Source organism: Wyeomyia smithii, chromosome 2 (assembly GCF_029784165.1).
Source record: "Wyeomyia smithii strain HCP4-BCI-WySm-NY-G18 chromosome 2, ASM2978416v1, whole genome shotgun sequence".
Lineage (NCBI taxonomy): Eukaryota > Metazoa > Arthropoda > Insecta > Diptera > Culicidae > Wyeomyia > Wyeomyia smithii.
Window position 1 is genome coordinate 103,077,189 of NC_073695.1, and position 18,800 is coordinate 103,095,988.

The 18,800-nt window shown below is 36.7% G+C and overlaps 2 protein-coding genes across 2 annotated transcripts in view; one reads left to right on the forward strand and one right to left on the reverse strand.

Annotated features, from left to right (window-relative positions):
- Positions 1 to 18,800, forward strand: part of LOC129723540 (uncharacterized) — a 45,917-nt gene that overhangs the window by 6,046 nt on the left and 21,071 nt on the right. The window contains exon 2 of the mRNA XM_055677820.1: positions 14,973 to 15,241. Within this exon, the coding sequence (XP_055533795.1) occupies positions 15,099 to 15,241 (143 nt within the window). The 5' untranslated portion in view covers positions 14,973 to 15,098. The remainder of the gene's footprint in view (positions 1 to 14,972; positions 15,242 to 18,800) is intronic.
- Positions 6,302 to 14,428, reverse strand: LOC129723541 (uncharacterized). Its single transcript, XM_055677821.1, has 2 exons — positions 14,310 to 14,428; positions 6,302 to 7,623 (listed from the first exon to the last, which is right to left on the reverse strand). The coding sequence occupies exons 1-2, from the start codon at positions 14,325 to 14,327 to the stop codon at positions 6,406 to 6,408; spliced, it is 1,236 nt and encodes a 411-aa protein (XP_055533796.1). The 5' UTR covers positions 14,328 to 14,428; the 3' UTR covers positions 6,302 to 6,405.

Here is an 18,800-nt window from a genome sequence, read left to right on the forward strand (position 1 = left end):
GGCTGACATATCTTACAGTGCATAAAACAGTTTTTGTTTTTATTCATCTTCCTCTTGGAAGCTAACTTGACCAAGGTAAGCTCCCCGGAAGTAGCATTCAAATGGCCCGAATTTTGCCCAGGGCAAATGTCGCCTATAGATGTCGCCAAGAATACTCACAACTATTGAGTATGCATTCGACGAAGACATTGCTGACTTCCTACCTTGATACTTTTTGTAGAGATCTGATAGCTGCTTCAGGCAAGAAACTTCCTAACTTTACTGTGTTTATTAAGAAGATTCTGATTCTATCGCATGGCAATGCCACGTTGGAGCGAGGTTTCTCCGTGAACAAGGAGTGCGTTGTCATGAATTTGGAAAAGACAGACTTGTAGCGCAGCGCTTGGTGTACGATACAGTACAGGTTGCCGGAGGAGGACACGAAATTGATATTGATGAGGAGATGCGTGAGCTGCTGGAATAACGTGTTTTAAGTGTTATGAAAACACTCTTTTATATATTACTCTTTTATATATTGGATCTTATCTGGTTGAGGTAAAAACGATTCCTTCAAACTTAATTTGGCCTAGAATTCCTCGGTTATGAGTATTATATGCGTTGTTTATAAGATACTTGTAGACATCTCCTCTCGGAAAGGTGACATCCGTCGCATTTTTCGGTTTTTTGCGACTATATCTCTTGATTTCAATAAGGCTGAACACGTCAAGAAGTGACTTAGAGCATGTTGACATGTAAATCGAAAGTCACGCTTTTTTATTCCTTAACTGCATGGAAAACTACAGAATTCAAAAGTAAAATTAACCAGGAAAAATATTTGAACGAACCAAGAAAAACCGGGAGAAAACCGGGAATTTAATTTCGGGTTTTGAGTGGCCACCCTGGGTTAGTTTTCGAGCGAGCAAATCACTTAACACAGCAACACAAACTTGCCTGAAATATTCCAATCTACTAGCGTATTATGAACTATTTCGGCGATTTTTGCCAGAACCCGAATCAACTTAGGGCGCGCTCAAGGACTTTGCTGTTTTACCGTAAGTCACGAGAATTGCAATTCGATCAACATGACATCTGCAAGACCTGTCTCAAATTTTTATTTAATTAAACTTTTTTTTATGAGACAGCACTTGAACACCGTTATTTGCTCGACAAAAAAGGTACCAAAAGTACCAAAAACTGTAGAAGCTCATCTTTTTTCAAGTAAGCGTTAGTGGTTTCCCGTAAGAATTTTCTTATTATCGAAAATCCGGTTTTCCGGGTATATATTCTGAAAAAAAAAAAAAAACAAACTGCGAATTACTTTACTTTGTATTCATATCGAGCTTGTATTAAAATACTTAACCGTAAAAATACCGCCCTCCATTGACAAGTACTGAAATATGCATAGTTGGACGCTAATTTCTACAAATGTTTGTAGAAGTTTGAAAGCAAAATGAAGCAGATCGCAGGAAAATCAGACTGGGACCGGTTCCAACAAAGTCATGTACATGAATTCCACGAAGCGATTCGACCGATCCAATATTCATTAAACAAATAACCAACCCAGCAAAAGAAACAATGCAAGGTCGAGGGATGGAGTACAACGATTCTATGACACTTATTAGACTTGTTTACACAACGATCGAAAATTAAAAGTTCTACCCTGAAGCAACAATTGCATTGAAGGAATTAAAGCGTTAGAAATCCAGCAGAGCCGCCTTATTTCAAATCAATGTCAACCAACGGCACTGAGACATTCTATTAGCGGAGAAACACTGAGAGAATTGAGCGATTCAACCGTCAACCTAAATCCTAAATTTTACGATTGGCATTGTTTGATCAATGTTTACCATCAGACCGGGTAGAGTGTGGAATGCCCAACCCGAAGTCTGGTCAGCCTACCTTTTTTATAGTCCGATTTTATATCGATTGAATAATTTATCCTTTTTTGCATATAAGCTCGACTGTTTTGATTGTTTGGACTTAAACATGGTTCTTTTGATATTTAATGAACTACTCAAATGCATGGCGCAATTGTTCTAAAAATTGACTGATATCGTTGAAATTTAAAAAAATGGAGACTATTCAGTAATGCGTATTGGTTATGTTTTTTTTCTTTTGGTGGTGTTTTACCTAGTAGGTATCAATCACATACATGAGAAAAATGCGCGTGGGTGGCTAAACCCCTACTAGCGCTCCCGGTAGCTACGGGCTTGTATAGAGCTTTCTGACAGGTCAGTCAAGCACACTAAATTCGGATTGTTCACCTCATAAATGACTCTTACTTAACTCTAGCGGCGTTTAGCAAATCGAAAAATATAGTCTTTTTTGAGTTGCTCGGTACTGGAAATCAAATACCGTTTTTTGCATGTAAACCCATACTTTCTTTGGTTCCTCGACTGTCTTCACTAGTTTAGGTTGTTTAAGAAGGTGCTGCTTCATAATCGCCCAGTACTTTTCGATGAGGCGGAGCTCCGGAGTGTTGAACATTTTCGGCACGAAATTGACCTTATTGTCCGCATACCACTTCAGCACGTCCTTGGAGTAGTGGCATGAGGCCAAATCCGGCCAGAAGATTGTTGGGACGTTGTGGGCCTTCAGGAGAGGAAACAGCCGCTTCTGGAGGCATTCTTTCATGTACACCTGTCCGTTCATCGTGTCCTGGGTCACGAAAGGTGCACTCCGCTTCCCGCACGTGCAGATGGCTTGCCAAACCAGAAATTTCTTCGCAAATTTGGGCATCTTCTGAGTGCGGACATGCTCCAGAACGCTGAACATATCCTTGGCCGTGAAAAACTGGTTGCCGGGGATCTGTTTGAAGTCGGCCTTCACATATGTTTCGTCGTCCATGATGCAGCATTCAACTTTCGTCAGCATGTTGAGGTACAACTTCCTGACACGGGTTTTGGCGGACTTGTTCTGCTTCTCGTCGCGATTAGGGGCCTTTGTACCTTGAACGTTCGAAGCCCAGCCTTAGTTTTGGCCTTCTGGACAAAACTTCGGCTTAGTCGCAGCTTCTTAGCCACGTCCCGAACGTAGGCGTTCGGGTTTCGGTTGAAGGTCCCAACTACGCGGTTGTGATTTTTGGTGTTGTACGGAATACTTTTTCCTTCACTTCTGGGTTTCCGATCGAAGGTCAATCGTTCCTCGAACCGCTTAATCACTCGCGACACCGTGGAACTCGCGATTCCCAACGTTTTAGCGATGGAACGATGCGAGAGATCCTTATTCTCGTGATGAATGCGCAAGATTTTATCAAGCACGAGCTGTTCTTTCGACTCCATTTCCGCGCGTCTTCGATCACAGGACTTTAAAACTTGCAAGATGTAAATAATACACTATGAACTAAATCCACCCAAATTTTCATTAAATTCTACCCAACGGTTAGAAAGTTAGAGCAATTTCATGGTGTGGCAATTTCATCGTGGACACCCTTTATTTGACCATTGGTCAAAGAGTGTAATACAGGCTTTACGTGTATGAATTCATTATACCTCAAAGAATAGAAATTGGTTAGGTAAAATTTGTCCCGAAAAAAAGTTTTCCTGATTTTCAACTCGATCCAGATGGTATTTCTATTTATTACACATTAGGGTGGGGAAAAGTGATCGATTTTCCAGAACCAAGTTTTTTTGGTTCCTTTTGGGGCCCCAAACAACCCTAAACTTACCTGAAGTCGATTGGTTCTGTCTCCGCTTGGCGCATTGCATTTCAAATTTGTATGACAATTTTTATGGGAAAACCTACTTTTTTGCACTTACCTTGCTAGAGAGCTCAATAATGCTCTTAATAATGTACTACATTATGTTAAAATATAGTATTTTAGATGCCTAACAACTTTGCAGAGGACACTGAAGAGCTAGAATGTCCCTAAGAAGAGCTATAGCTGTCCAAAGTTGAGTATGTTGATTTAAATGCAGAAAATCTTGTTTTCTGCCAACATTACCAATGTACCGGCGTCAGTAGGATTCTCAACAGAAATAACCTGTCGTAACGAGTTTATACACTCAGCTGGATCAAGCAAACAAATTTAGGTCCATTATTCAGGCGTAGAAAGAATCTACAACGTGCTTCAGAGGTTACTTCTGATGGAAATCTGACTGACGCCGGTACACTGGCAGTGTTGGCAGAAAAAATGATTTGCAACATCAATTTCGACATACTCAACTTTGAGCAGCTCTAGTATTTTTTGGGCACCCTAGCTCTTTAGTGTCTTCGGCCAAGTTGTTAAGCATCAAAAAACCTACCATTTGGAGTTATGACCATAGGTTTCATAACTTGAGCCATTTTGAGCTCTTTAGAATGGAAAATGCATAAAAGTTGGTTTTTCCATACAAATCGCTATATAAATTTGAAATGCAATGCGCCAAGCGGAGATTAAACCAATCGACTTCCGATAAATTTAGGATTGTTTGGGGCCCCAAATAGAACAAAAAAAACTTGGTTTCGTTTTTTCCATATAACGATTTTTCACCCTATTACACATGCTCTAAAATTTTCTTGCATCTCGGAAACCATTTGATATTACAAAAAAATAATGAACCTCCGCATTTTCTTCAAATAACTTAACTGCCTAGACATCTTCCTTCGTTCGTTCTAATATTTACAGCAATGTGTACGAAAAAAACGTAGTTCATAACCAAAAACTGCATATTTAAATAATTTTATGATATCATGTGACATTGTGTATCTTGATATCAGAACCCATTCATCTAGTTTTCACGAACAATTTGGTGTATGATACTTGATATAATGATTGGTGATATCACATGATATCCGCTGTAGTGTCAACAGTTAATGAACACCGGTTAGCACATTTCAGTAAACTATGGTGGAAGTAGAGCTGTACTAATTGAAACAAACCAAATATAATACCGTTAGTTTCCTCAATCTGTGTTGGATAAAAGCATTTTTGTCGTCTCGTATTGTACAAGCGCATTACTCACACAACGAATCAAATGTTTGCTTCCGTCAAAAAAAAACTTTGGTGGAGAATCGGAGCAGTTTTGCAATGCTGAAGTAGTTATTTATTCAATGTTGAAAATGTTATGTTGAAAAAAGTGTGTTCCATATGACCGAAAAATATTTTATTGATATGCGCTTTTCGTAAGTGCAAAATAATGATTTTAAGAAGCAGCGGAAATTATTGAGATTTGATTGTGTTAAAATGTGTACACATTGTTTATTCAGAATGCACCGGTATTGAAAATGGTAAGTATCAACTCGCAACCTATGTAGGCAATCAAGATGAAAACGCATCAACTTTTCATATGTTTGTATGAACAGTTTAAATTTACGGCAACTAGTTTGAAATCCATACAGATTATTTATCGGATACAAGTCTTGCTCAAATTGTTGTGGAAAAAAGTCTTGCTCAAATCTTTTACTGAAACAACAAGGAGACTGATAAGACAAATATAAGAAAAAGTGCTTAAGTAGAGTGATTATGGAAAATAAAATGCTTATTTGTTTAAAAAAAAAACGGTGCGTCAAATCAATCTAAATTTGAAGTGATAGAAACAGTTATGGAATCGTATTTGTTTCTGTTGTTAAAAAATGATTCTAATGTTGCTCACGTTATTTATTTATTTTTTCTAAATTAAAAACAAACACTCATACCCGATGTACCTATACTTGTTCTTTACTAACCAAACAAATATATATACACTCTTGAAATTAGTCCTTTTGTTATAGCTTCTTTTTCTATTAAAGCATTCTTTTTCATATTTGTTGTCAATATTATAAAAATATTAGAATCATAATCTACTTTTCTGATTCTGTTGAATACAATTGAAGCAGATTAAAAAATTTTTCCCAACGTATATTTCCATATCAGTACAAAAAAGCAAAGCGAGATTTAGCGCTGTCGGAAATTATGCTTCTGTTTTTGTCGAATTCGTTTTCGCACTACACTTTTCAACTCGGAAACGAACACTCAAACGAAACTAAACTCAGCTGTCATTTTTTCGTACGGTATTTGTCAATATTTGTTCTGCTGGTGTTTTCAAACTACATCCCGTTACTATTGGGTGTAGTCCGGGACAGAAAAGGTGTAATTTTGATGTAGTCCGGAAAGTGAAAAAAAAAACAGCTACATGGCAAAAGTGCAGTCCTTGTACAATTACACCGCAAAAACGAATTCGACATAAGACACAGACTTCGCAGCCACATGTTGCGTGAATAGGACACAGCCGCGGGTTTACGCTGCGATCTTCTACTGACACTAACAATTTCCCTAGTCGGGATTTAAACATACGACACCTGGCTTGTTACACTAGTATCGAGCCTCAAGACCAGTTTCACATCACAAACTTTGCATATTTTTCCGTAACAAAATTGTGTATTTCATCAACAACTTATAAATGTGTAACAAAGTTCAATTTGAAATCTAATAAATTATTTACTATTCACTAAGTTGAGATGGCATAACTATTGTTTTCTAGATGAAAACCTTTTGAATCCCCTTAGTCGGGGTGCAATGTACTTAGGTAAAAGTTTCTTTGGAGTCGTCGTCGTGGCCAACGTTGTCGTCGTCATCGGGCTGGTCGCGGTTGACGCCTCTACGAAGTCGAATTTCGGAACAGTGGTTGACGCAGGTGAGTCAAGCTTGCCCTTATCTTTGAAGGCTAGTGCCAGTGGACCGTACTCGTCCGTTTTCAGAGATTCAAAGTCGAATTGTGGATACACATACGGCTCATCCAACTGTCCAGCCAAAGATTTGATCATAGAGATGTTCCGACTGGCAACGGCATTGGCCAGCTCAGAGAAGAGCAGATCTGGTACAGTTGTGTCGTTAGGGGTACTGTAAAGAGTAAAGTCAATTTTGCTGGGCGGAGAAGGATCTTTGTAGGCATAAGCTGTATTTTTTATTTTATTCTTTATTGCCGTAGGGGCTTTGGAAATTGATTTTAGAGTGTAAGTGTTCTTTTCCGGAAAATAAACGTATTCAGTTTGTTCAAAATCGTCATGATAGAAGTCACTTGTGTCTGTGGAGCCATAACTTTTCGGTTGGTTTTCTTGTGCTGACGTTTCAACTTTCGTGCTGAGTTTACTTGCAGTTTTAGGTTTGCTGCGTTCTTTAGGATCGGAAGCCGATACGCTGGTATAATCTTTGGCAACAGTTACCACTCCGTTGTTTTTCTTCTTCATTGATTGAGTATCTGCAGGAAAAACTACAGGACCGGTGTCATCCGAAGGAAGTTTTTTCAACAGCTTGTTTTGTGTTTTCGCAGCACTTTTTACTATGTCTATCAGCTCCATCGGATGTTTGAATTCCTCAATGGAGAAGTCTTCTGTTTCAGGTATAGTAAACGACGGTGGAACTATGGTAGCTTTCTTCATTTTATTTGTTTCGTCGGCGGGCCAGTACTGAACGTGCTCGTGATTTTTGTGACCATTTTGATCAAACTTGTCGAAAAACTGTTCAGTGCGATCGCTGAATACCATACTGGTGGGTTTGGGAACGGATACATTTTTGATGACAGTTACTGTTTTCACACGACCTCCATTCGATGATCCCATATCGGTTGAGGCATAGCTGTATGTCATATCACCGAGTACAACTCCACGTTTGAACAGCGAGTAGCTCTGCGGATGCTCTATCGATGATGAATGTGTAGCCTGCAGTATCATTATTAGTGTTATTGTCTGAAATTGATAAATGTACACCTCATTAGATATTTACAGTTACATATTTATCGTGCTGTGAATTTTCGTATTAAATAGTTCAGGTAAGATAATTGAACTACTAACAAAAACGTATGACAAGAGTACGATGATACGACACAGTGGACAACGCGTCTTTGAACAATTTTTTTCTTCTATGGATTATATTTTTGTTTGGAAGATGTCTTGCAAAAGAAATCTCTGTATGTGTTATATCAGATTCGTGCATAATAATCCGTGTTATTTCGAAAAACGCTGTAAAAGTGAACTGTGTTATTTTGAGAAACCATCGTGGTCGATAGGAGGAAGTTGCTTGTAACTAGGGTTTACAATATTCCCGGGAATCGATTTCACGGGAAACGGGAATGAAAAATCGCATTTCCCGTGAATTCCCGGGAACCGGACAAGTTTTTTAGCAAAATGAGATTTTTAATGAAGTTCTTCAGTTAAAAGTAACAAAAAATTGTTTAAAATTTCATTCTCAATTCGCATGAAAAAAAAAAACAAATGAAATACAAAATATATTTAAGTTAACATCCAAAATTCGTGATCAATTTTTGTAGCATATATTTGCAGAAGAGGAGAATCAAGGGTTTTTATGCCGTCAAACAATCGCTTCAGATCCGCTGAAAATTTTCCTTTAAGCTCAAAAATGTTATTTCCTTCTGTAAAACTTTGCTCAAGTCTGCTGAATCACTGCTGATGTTCGATTTCTAGAATACTTTCAAATCACCGATTACAATGTCCAATTCCTTTAGAATGTTGAAAAGAAAACTGAGTGTTAGGCAGGCATTGGACGCGGAAAATATTTTTTACACTACAGTAAATATTTACTGTTTACTTGAGCGCTAGCAAAAATATTCGCTATTTTTTAAAAAATTTTTCGTTTAAATATATTTGCTATGCCATTGTGATATTTTTAAATAAACTGCGTCTCAAATCTAGTTTTCATTGACAGAACAACATTTCAAACCCTTTTGAAGTTTATATCATTTTTGATTTGAACGTGAGATTCTGAGGAAGAATTTTGGCTAATTAACTACGTTATTTTGTTATTTCGCAGTTCGGTGGTTTTCTCTGACCGAGACAAACCGGAAGGAAACGATAGAATACTAAATAATCAGTTCAATACGACTCAAAATAAGTCAGTCTTAGAGCATTTGAAAGCTCACTAATGCAAAGATGATTTTTACGTTGAAATACTATACTAAATGATATATTTCAGGTCGCACCAGTTTGACGTAGGGTAAATATGTATAAAACGCCCCCCGGGGCATAACACCCCAGTCCATTTATTCGGAAACACACAAAAAACAAGACATGAGACTATTGGGAATCCGTAGCGTATATATCTCAAATGAACCACTAAGCAGCTGTATCTAGTGTAGAAACGATAAAAATTGTATAATTTGCCTAAGTAATCAATGCTTCTGCTACACTACAGCTCTCGGGCAATATGCCCCACCGCTAGCCCGGCTGATTTGTTCATTGCTTTAGCGTTTGCTTCTGAGACTTCAAGCACTATTTCACTTCGATTGCTGAGCTGGCATATGAAGCTACTGCATGGGGCATATTATACTGCATCTGGGGCGCTTTGGCCCGGTAGATTGGAAAGCTTGCAATTTAATCATATTTTTTAATAAAATTATGGCGTTTTTGTGTAACAGTAATTACAAAACAAAATAATAGCAATGCGTTACCAACTAAATAGTGTATCCAACTGCATGAAAGATTTGTCGTTTGTGATAAACATAGCTACAATATTGACGACGTTCCTTAGGGAGGGCGTATTATACCTGTTTACCCTATTTAATTTTATTGCAATATTGCATAAGAAACTATAGTCAATCTTACAAAATTTTTCACGGAACTCGGAAATTCCGGGAATCAATATTTCTGTTCCGGGATTGCAAACCCTACTTGTAACATGAACTTTGGGTTATTTTTTGTAATAAAAACAATACTGCTGCGATTCACATAACACTCCTATATAAAATGTGGGTGTTTTCTTGTTTTGATATATATATTTTTTTAATTGAGCTTTAGAGCATTTCTACAATATCCAAATGCATCCGCTTTCAAGTTATTTTGAATGTAGGCCTAGGAGATTTTAAAAACCAAAAATTTTAAATTGAAGCAAAATTGAATTTTTGTTTTGCTTAACCTTGATGTTATTTCGAAATTGCTGGTAAAAAGTTCAGGATAGCGGAATGTGAGAATGTGAGAATGCGGAATGAGAATGATGATTTTTTAAATTATGTAAATCTGAACATTTTTCCAATTTAAAACTCTTAATAAATATGATTCTGCTTGTATGTAAATTGTTTTTTTATTATTTCCTACTGGTTTGGTATTCTCCTCACTCTCCTTTTGCACTACACTTTTTTCTCTTTTGTGCTGTGTTTATGCTGCTCGTAGAAGAACTAACACACTACTGCATGAAACTTGGCATTTCTAGATAGAATCGACAAAAAGGTAAACGTCACAAATGTAAACGAAATCCGAAATTGAATAAAAAAATTTACTCCGGATAATCGAACCTTTTTTCCGTATAATCGAGTTCCGAATAATCGTGTCTCGGGATAATCGAGTCTGACCTGTATTTGATCATGTTGGGCTGTTCTCCGGAAACTGAAAGTCACCATCTTAAACTTAGCAAATTTTCCGACCGGTTACTGTGAGCATTCGTTGAAAATTGACTGAGTTGAAAGCATTTGAAATTGGGCAATTTTCGTGACACTCTCAATGTTTAGATTTTTAATTCACATCTTCTGTCAGACATTTTTCCTTTCTTCTTTTTACCGAAAGTTTTGGATGTTTTCATTTCAAGTACCTGCGAAAACTTAACCTTCAAAAACCAAAATTGTTTCACATTTCTCCATCCTGAATTTTTTTAACACAAGTTTTTATGAAAAAAAAAAATAGAAGACATTTCACTCTTTTTTAACGTAGAATTACGTCTTACGTCTTACGTCAGATTTTTGAAATCGTAAATGCAATCTGATCTGATAAGCAACAGCCTAAGCTAAAATATAGGGGAGCTGCGTAGCAGCAAGGTTACAGAGTCCGCTTTGTCAAGCGGGTGGTCGTGGGTTCGAATCTTAGTAGAACCAGGCCATCCGATGTCAAAAAGGACTTAAGCATGGGTTTATTCCCAGGCTCCCCACCAGTTACCCTTCCTTCACGCTTAAATCTACAAATACCTTTGCGTGACTTCCTCTTAACAAAAAATAAGTCCCTCTTATCAATAAAACTGGCCAGAAGGACACACGACGAAACTTCTCCAGGGAATTATAATTGGTGAAATTTGGCAAGAGGAACGAGTTTCGGTATAGTAGAACAGTAAGCGTGTAAGGAAGAGTAGCACATTACACACAAGTACTGATGAACAATAATAATAAGCATGCCACTTCTCAATAGAGGTAATGCTATTAACAGAAGTGCGGGATGCAGCAGACACCCGGGCATATCTCACAATAGATCTGCGATTCTGGTCGCAGTGAGGAAGTCCATACAGGAAAAAAAGCTAAAATATATGGAGGAGAATTTCCAGACCTGAGTGCGCAAATTTGGTTTAAAATTTTTAGTTAATTAGAAACGCCAAAAATTTCACAATGTTGTTTTTAATGCAGAAAGTTGGATTATTGACGCTATCTTAGTATAAAACATAGCGTTTTCTGATTGGTTTTTCGACAAAGTAAAGTAAACAGTAGAGATGGTCGGGTTTGATGTTTTTCAAACCCGTACCCGACCCGAACCCGAACTTTTTTTATTCGTTTGAACCCGAACCCGGCCCGAACCTGAGAATTTTATTTCTATGAAACCCGAACCCGACCCGAACCCAAAATTGTGGAACCCGAACCCGACCCGAACCCGAGTTTTCATAGATTTTATAGTCGGGTTTCGGGTTTTCATACCCAAACCCGACCTCAACCCGATATTTTCAAACCCGAACCCGACCCGAACCCGAAATTTTTTTTTTCACTAAACCCGAACCCGACCCGTACCCGACACTTTCAAAAATTTTCAAACCTGAACCCGACCCGAACCCGTCGGGTACGGGTCAGGTTCGGGTTTCGGGTTTGAAAACCATCGACCATCCCTAGTGAACAGGTGAACAGATTGTATAAATAACAGGATATTTGCCACAAAGTCCTTGTTCTGCGATGACACAAGCATTTTCGTGGAAGGAAAAAGTCTTCGTGTCATATGCAGTTGATTGCAGAAAAGTTTAGATATTTTTTTCTTTCTACTTGCAAAAGTGAAAAATCGCTCCCAATGATTCTAAAACTCATCTGCTAATTTTTCCGCATAGGACTAGGGCATCTTTCCTCAAGCCAAGCAATAATCACGCTATCAAGATGAATTAGGTTATTTTGAGTTGGTCTGACAAGGTTAAGTACTTGGGACTAATTTACGATAAAAACTTATTTTCAAAGAGCACATTGAGAGTACAAGCACAAGCAAAGTGCATCAAACATACGAGTTGTTTATATCTTCTCTCACTTACGGGAATCCTAAACTTTGTGTAAAGAATAAACTTTTGATTTACAAACATATTCTTAGACCAGAAATGCTTTCTGCTGTACCAATCTGGTCAAGTTGTTGTTCAACAAGAAAGAAAACGCTTCAAAGGATTCAGAATGAAATTCTGAAAATGATTTTGAAACGTCCTTTTTGGCTTGGTATACTCGGATGACATAGACTTGCTGGTGTTGAAACATTAGAAGACATGGTAAATAAAATTATTACCAATTTTCGACAAAAATCGTTGTAATCCTCAATTGCTACAATTGCTCTCTCTATAGCCATTAGGTTAGAATAAAGTTAGTTGTAAGTTTATTTGCCTTTTTTAACAAGTAGGTTTTAACACCTACGAATGATAAGTCCTAATTGCGAAAGCAAACAAATCCTAACAATTAAAATTACAAATTTCTAACAGTGTTGAGAAGTCACCATTTGTGATTGGCCACACACAACTCATTATTTACTAATATTTATCATAAATACTGAAGTTACCAACAAACCTTCCCTATTAAAATAAAAACAGCTTATTCGCATTACTTTTCCCATGCAAACTTTATGAGAACTCATGATAGGATTAGACGATTGAAAATGTGTTGTTGAAAGTATGTATTGTGATCAATTAATTAATAGTACATTGAGGGGGCCGTGTTTGTTTATTTAACCGTTTTCGCAGGTCTTTCGATAGTCATTTTGAATCTATAAACATGGTTATGGGTAGCTGTAAATGTTACTAAATCAGCTCCGTTTTTGTTATAGTTCGAATCAAATTCGAACGAAAGCAATAAAAATTCGTTTCTTCTAGTTTCGTTCGAATATTGCTTCACGCAACCAAACGTCATTCGTTTAGCTCAATTGATATTGGGAACGATCCATGTACGAATTGTTAGGTACGACTGCAAATATAACTAAGTGCTAAGAGTGAACGACTTTATTTAACTTTCAATTTGTAGAGCAGCGGTTCTTAACCTTTTGTTGCCCGCGTACCCCTTCGCGATATTTTACAAATCAATTGTACTCCCATTATTTTGTATGATTTTTCGAACAGTAACTTTTGAAAACATCTGAATTAATCTGTAATAAAATTAGTAGTACTATCCAATAAAAATATGTTTTTGAACATTTTATCTCAAACATTGTGTAATTTGCTTTGTCCGCCATTACTGATGTTTTTTTCGCGTACCCCTTGAAGGCTTTCAAGTACCGTCAGGGGTACGCGTACCCAAGGTTGAGTACCGCTGTTGTAGAGCATTCTAAACTTCTTAATGAACGAAGCATAAACGGTCGATCATATCTTTTAAATTTTTTTATCTGTTCATCTTTTTTTTGATTACTAGGCACAGTGGCGTAGCATGACCGGGTGACCGAGTCCCCCTCTGGGTGTCACCCGCACCAGATTGCAGTGAAAACATTTGATTATCAAAAGTTATGAAAGTTGACACGTTCGTTTTCAATTGCATTAAATCTATCCATTTTTGAAAAATTGGTTGAGATTATACAAATTTATATAATTTTTGAGAGTTTCACCGCGACCTCCACCTAATTGATAATTAATCTCACGGATGTCACCTTTTTGAAGGCGACACGTATAAAAATCTTCCCCCCCCCCTCGCGCTACGCAAGTGACTAGGTATAAGTCTGAGATTTAATATCATGAAAATTGCTCTAGTTTTCAAACTATTCTGCGCTCTTGTACACATTGTGATATGCTGTTAAAGTGCATTACGAATTACTTCATCATTTTGGTGACCGCGTGTAACACCATCATTTTCACAAATGACAAATAATTGACCAGCTTTATTTTGTTGAAGCTCAAATATAAGAAAAAGTATTATCAGTATGATGTGTTGATGTTGCAAATGAAACAGGTATAAAAACCATGCATTATTTTATTTTTCATCATCACTTTCAAATAATTTTGCGAGAACCATTATTCTTTCACTCTTATTTTTGTACATTTTCTGTGTTTCCGCATTCAATAAAAAAAATTCACCACTTTCCCACTGATCCACTTCTAACATCACTTTGTATTTATTGTAGCTAACTAGGACGATCACCATAATCACTTTACTACATCAAAATCGCTTGTTATTTATCAATTATCAGCTACAAACAAGATTACTTAGTATACCAAGTGAACTCACTTTCCGTAGACGCAACATTATGCTTTTTTTATATACCACACCAAATTTACCAATCACAGTTGCACTAACGTTAACGTATATCCATCAGGCGACTTATAGCACGCGTATACTAATGGCTTATCTCGGAGCATGTCTAGTTTTATAGTTTTTCCTATGCTGGCACTGTTTTGTTCAGGAAAAACTTTCCCCTGCCATAACGACTTATCTGGAGGAAAACAGCATCGCAAGCTGCCAATGCTGTGAGTTTACTTCTATGGTATACACGCCTTGAAAATGATAATTGTGTAGTATTAAGAGTGGGTATATCGGTTGCGTGAAAAATATAGGTTTCAGGTTTAAATATTGAACATGTTCAAGGCTGGTTGCTTTTAACAGGAACTCAATAAACTCAGTCGGTTGTAACTTTATATCAAAGTGTTCCTAGAACTTTGATTTGTTCACTCGATCTCGTTTATTCAAAAATTCGCAACCAGTTTAAAGTCAACAATAGCTTAGTTAAAAAATGGAAAACTAATATCCGATATCTTGATTGCTCATTGTTGTTGGTTTATTACTTACAGTCAATATAAAAATTAAAGAGAATAGATGGTGGCACACTCAAAGACTTTTTCAAAAAATACTTGTATGCGAGCATTTTTCAATTTGTTTTCCTTTTTTTTTTAGGCTGAACCTGAAGGAGGTGAAGGACGTGTCGTTGGCGGTTGTAACCATCGCCATTAAGGTTACTTTCAATTGACGGAAAAATCTCCATTGATTTCAAAGGCAACGTAGCCGTTGCCGTTAGTCAAGATGAGCGTTATAATACGTTTGCAGAATTTACCATGGTCAGCGAATGCACTAGATGTGCGTAACTTTTTCAAAGGCTTGTCGATCCCAGATGGCGGAGTTCACATCGTTGGAGGCGAAATGGGTGATGCGTTTATTGCATTCAGGTTTGTAAATCGTTAGACTTCCCTACTTACTCATTTGTCGCCTGGTCGTATTGGCGTCATAGAGAGTTGGTATTTTACTCTATCAATTAGAAGAAACATTGCAACATTGAAAGCTTTTGTACCATATCGCGGGAGAAATGGTTGTGTTAAGAAGTTGTGATTTATCTTCCCATGAGCGTATTGCATAAGCCTACACTGCAGCAAATAGTTTTGCTTTGGGGAACTTCTGCTTGCGTTCTTGTTGTATAAACGATGTTGAGTAACGAAAAAAAGGCATGATAGTAGCGCTGTACGTTCGGCGTAACGGGTTGAATATCTATGCCATAATTCTTCCGGTTATTCAACACGGCAAACGATGTAACGTGATGGCCTGAAGAGGGGGATTTTTTGTTGAATAAGGAAGAAAATTCCTAGAAAGTATCTGTTTGATATTGGACAAGTACAATTTCGCCTGCGCGATCGACAGTATCGGCTGTTTGGTTGTTGCTCGCTAGGTTCATTAAATACCGGTTTTGCAGCAGAGCAGCTGATCCACACGCACTGCAAGACTGGTTGCATTTTAATGTTGTGAAAGATTCAGTAACGACTTTTAACCATTTTACGCGCGGGTTTTCACTTTCATCCATGATCAAGTTCAATTAACGCGATTGTACCCGTTAGGGTAAGAGAGTTGTTGAATGTTATATTTATTGCTTAGATGACAGAGGTGATTGTTGAATGTCTCATACGACTATTTGGAAATAATAAAAAATCAACAGATGTTGCACTTCTTTCTATTGACGCGTAAAGAAACCGACATTTTCCGGTCATGTTGCGGGAATTGAATTAGCACTGCAGGGTTCCATTTATAGAGAGGAAGAAAAATTTCTTTGAGTTGTGTGTCGGGTTGAGAGAAACAGGTAAGTATATGTTGGAAATTACGAATGTTTCAACTGAAAGCGTTGGGAATTCGTTTGATTTCAGTATCTTATATAAATGCAATATACTTCTGAAGAAGAAAGCTACGGTAAATGTTGGAAACAGCAGAAAATTACAATGCTATAAAAAGTGATGGTGCAACGTTTATTTCTATTATTCTTAGTGAGCTTTTATCTTGATCCGATTTTTTAGTTTCGTTCAAACTGTTATCAATTAGAAGCAAGCAAATCCCGAGTTTTCAGCAAATTCGTTATATGTTTTGAAAAATAGGAGGACACTCTGATCATTAGAGTCTCATGTATTGAGTAAATTTTGAAAAAATGGCATAAATTTTCGTTTTCGAAATTGACGCCTGATTATGCATTTACATATATTCCATAAGCTTCTAGTTAGTGACATAGCCTCCAACTATTATTCTCATTGCATTATTTCCGCTTTCTGAAACTCCTAGAATGGTAATGATTAAGAGTTTTTAGAATTCGAAAACATAATTCAAATGCCGAAACTAATTCAAATGCAGAATTTACGCGTTGACTGCTCAAACACAAACGCAAATACTACTATAAGATATGCCAATTGTTTTCAAAGTACTGATTATTCGTATTCAATAACATTTTTAGATAACTGCAACTTGTATACGTTGTTACCTAGTAAGATTTTTCATTTGATTTCGGTTTATGTACATCATATTCTGCAAAAAGGCGAACAGAAGTAAAACATATCCTAATGGACAACTTTCGTTACAACTGATAAATGCATTAGTTATCTTCAAATCAAGTCAGTGTTGAATGTTTGAAACGTAAAATTGCAGTTCCAAATGTGAAACATCACTGAAACTAGATTAAACTCCACGCTATCGAATAGTTACATTTACAATTAAATGCATAGAAATGCGTTTTTTTGTGTATAGTTAATTTACTGTTTTAAGAATGTCATAGCAAAAACTGTTGAAAATATTTAGGAAAGCTGAATTTTCGTTAAATGATATTCATGCGATGGAATTGAAATTGTTATTTTTTTACAATATTTTGCCAATAATTTGCGCCATGTTTGTTTTTGCCGAAACGGCATTCATTTAAAATCAGTTTTGGAATGTGCCAAAGAAAATCCCTTGATCTGGAATGAATCATTTCAATCGTTTTTTCATAAACGAGAATTCTTTAATGTCTTATGCGACTAATCGGGGTCACATTGATCACCCATAAAACTCATGCATTCTGTTGGAAATATACTGTTATTCAAAATGTACATGGCAAATGATGAACTGAAAAATATTAACTACTGCATCGTAAACGAAAATAGCTATATTTTAAAGTAAAATCTATTCATTCTGGATCTAAATGATTTTGCTCTCATTTGAATAACCTCCGATGGATTTTGTTTCGGTTTGTTGCCAAAAACTAGTTCTAGAATTCAGATTTTGGAAATTTCTTAGTAAACCATCGCTATTACATTAGTGGTATGGTACAATCAATGAAAGTTAAACTTTCTAAACTTTTATAAAGTTTTATTCAGTTCTCCAAACTTAGCGTAGATTGCTCTTTGGCGAACTGATATTTTCGGCCCATTCTCAGCTTTTGCAGTTACATTCAGATTCAACCAAAAAAAGAAAAAAAAGCAAATGCAAAAACATTCTTTGGTCATCATCAATGGCTACACTGCCGTTCTACGCATATTTGTCCCATGTTTCAAATCATGCAAACGAGAAAAACGATGTTAAAGTTTTACAATACTTTTACGCATTGCGTCAATGTGACATATGCAATTATGGGCTTCTAACCAGTTTTACCTTGCAATAGACTGTTTTCAATAAATCTAGTTAAAGGTTTTTCGATTTATCACTTTTTTCCATAAAAATACCCACTTGGACAATAATGCCGAGAAATTTGCCTTCCAATATGTAATTTCTACACATATCAGTCCCACTACGTACATTCGATGTTTCCCAATACAAAGTTCGTACTGGGGATACAAGGCTGTTTAACCTTTCACGAAAATGATCACGCTAATCTTGTTGTCATTATACGAAAGTGATGATAGTCGAGATGAAAGTTTAGTTAATTGAATAAGTATCAGATGACTTACCATTACAAAGGGGAATTGTTTTTTAGATTTTTTCCTATCATATTCGAACGTTTTTGGGCTTTCACCATTTTGGCTAAACACAAAAGACAGTTCTTACAACTTCCAATTAGTATGGATCTCATGCGTTTATCTTTTTTTATGCTCGAAAAGGAAGAGCATTCAGATTACAAACCAGCAAACATGGCTTAGTTATCCCGAACAAAGATATGAACGTACCGCATTCAAATAATCAAGCAAAGTGATTTTCGGTTCCGAATTTCTGAAACCTGTAATGTACCAAACGTTGTTAGGAGAAGTCTTTAGTGCTCTGTAGCCCTTCCCAAGTTATAAATGTGGGAATTAGTGGTTAGTGGGATGAATTAGAATAGAAAAAAATCTAGTGGGATAAATATGTGTAGAAAATCATCGATGGGACAAACAGACTTGGTATGGTTTTTCAAGACTTTCGGAACAAACAATGTTATTTTTGAAAGTTTTTCAGAAATATACATGAAAATACTCATTGGTGATAGAAAACGAAAATCGACCAAAAGTAACATGGGACAACTATGTGTAG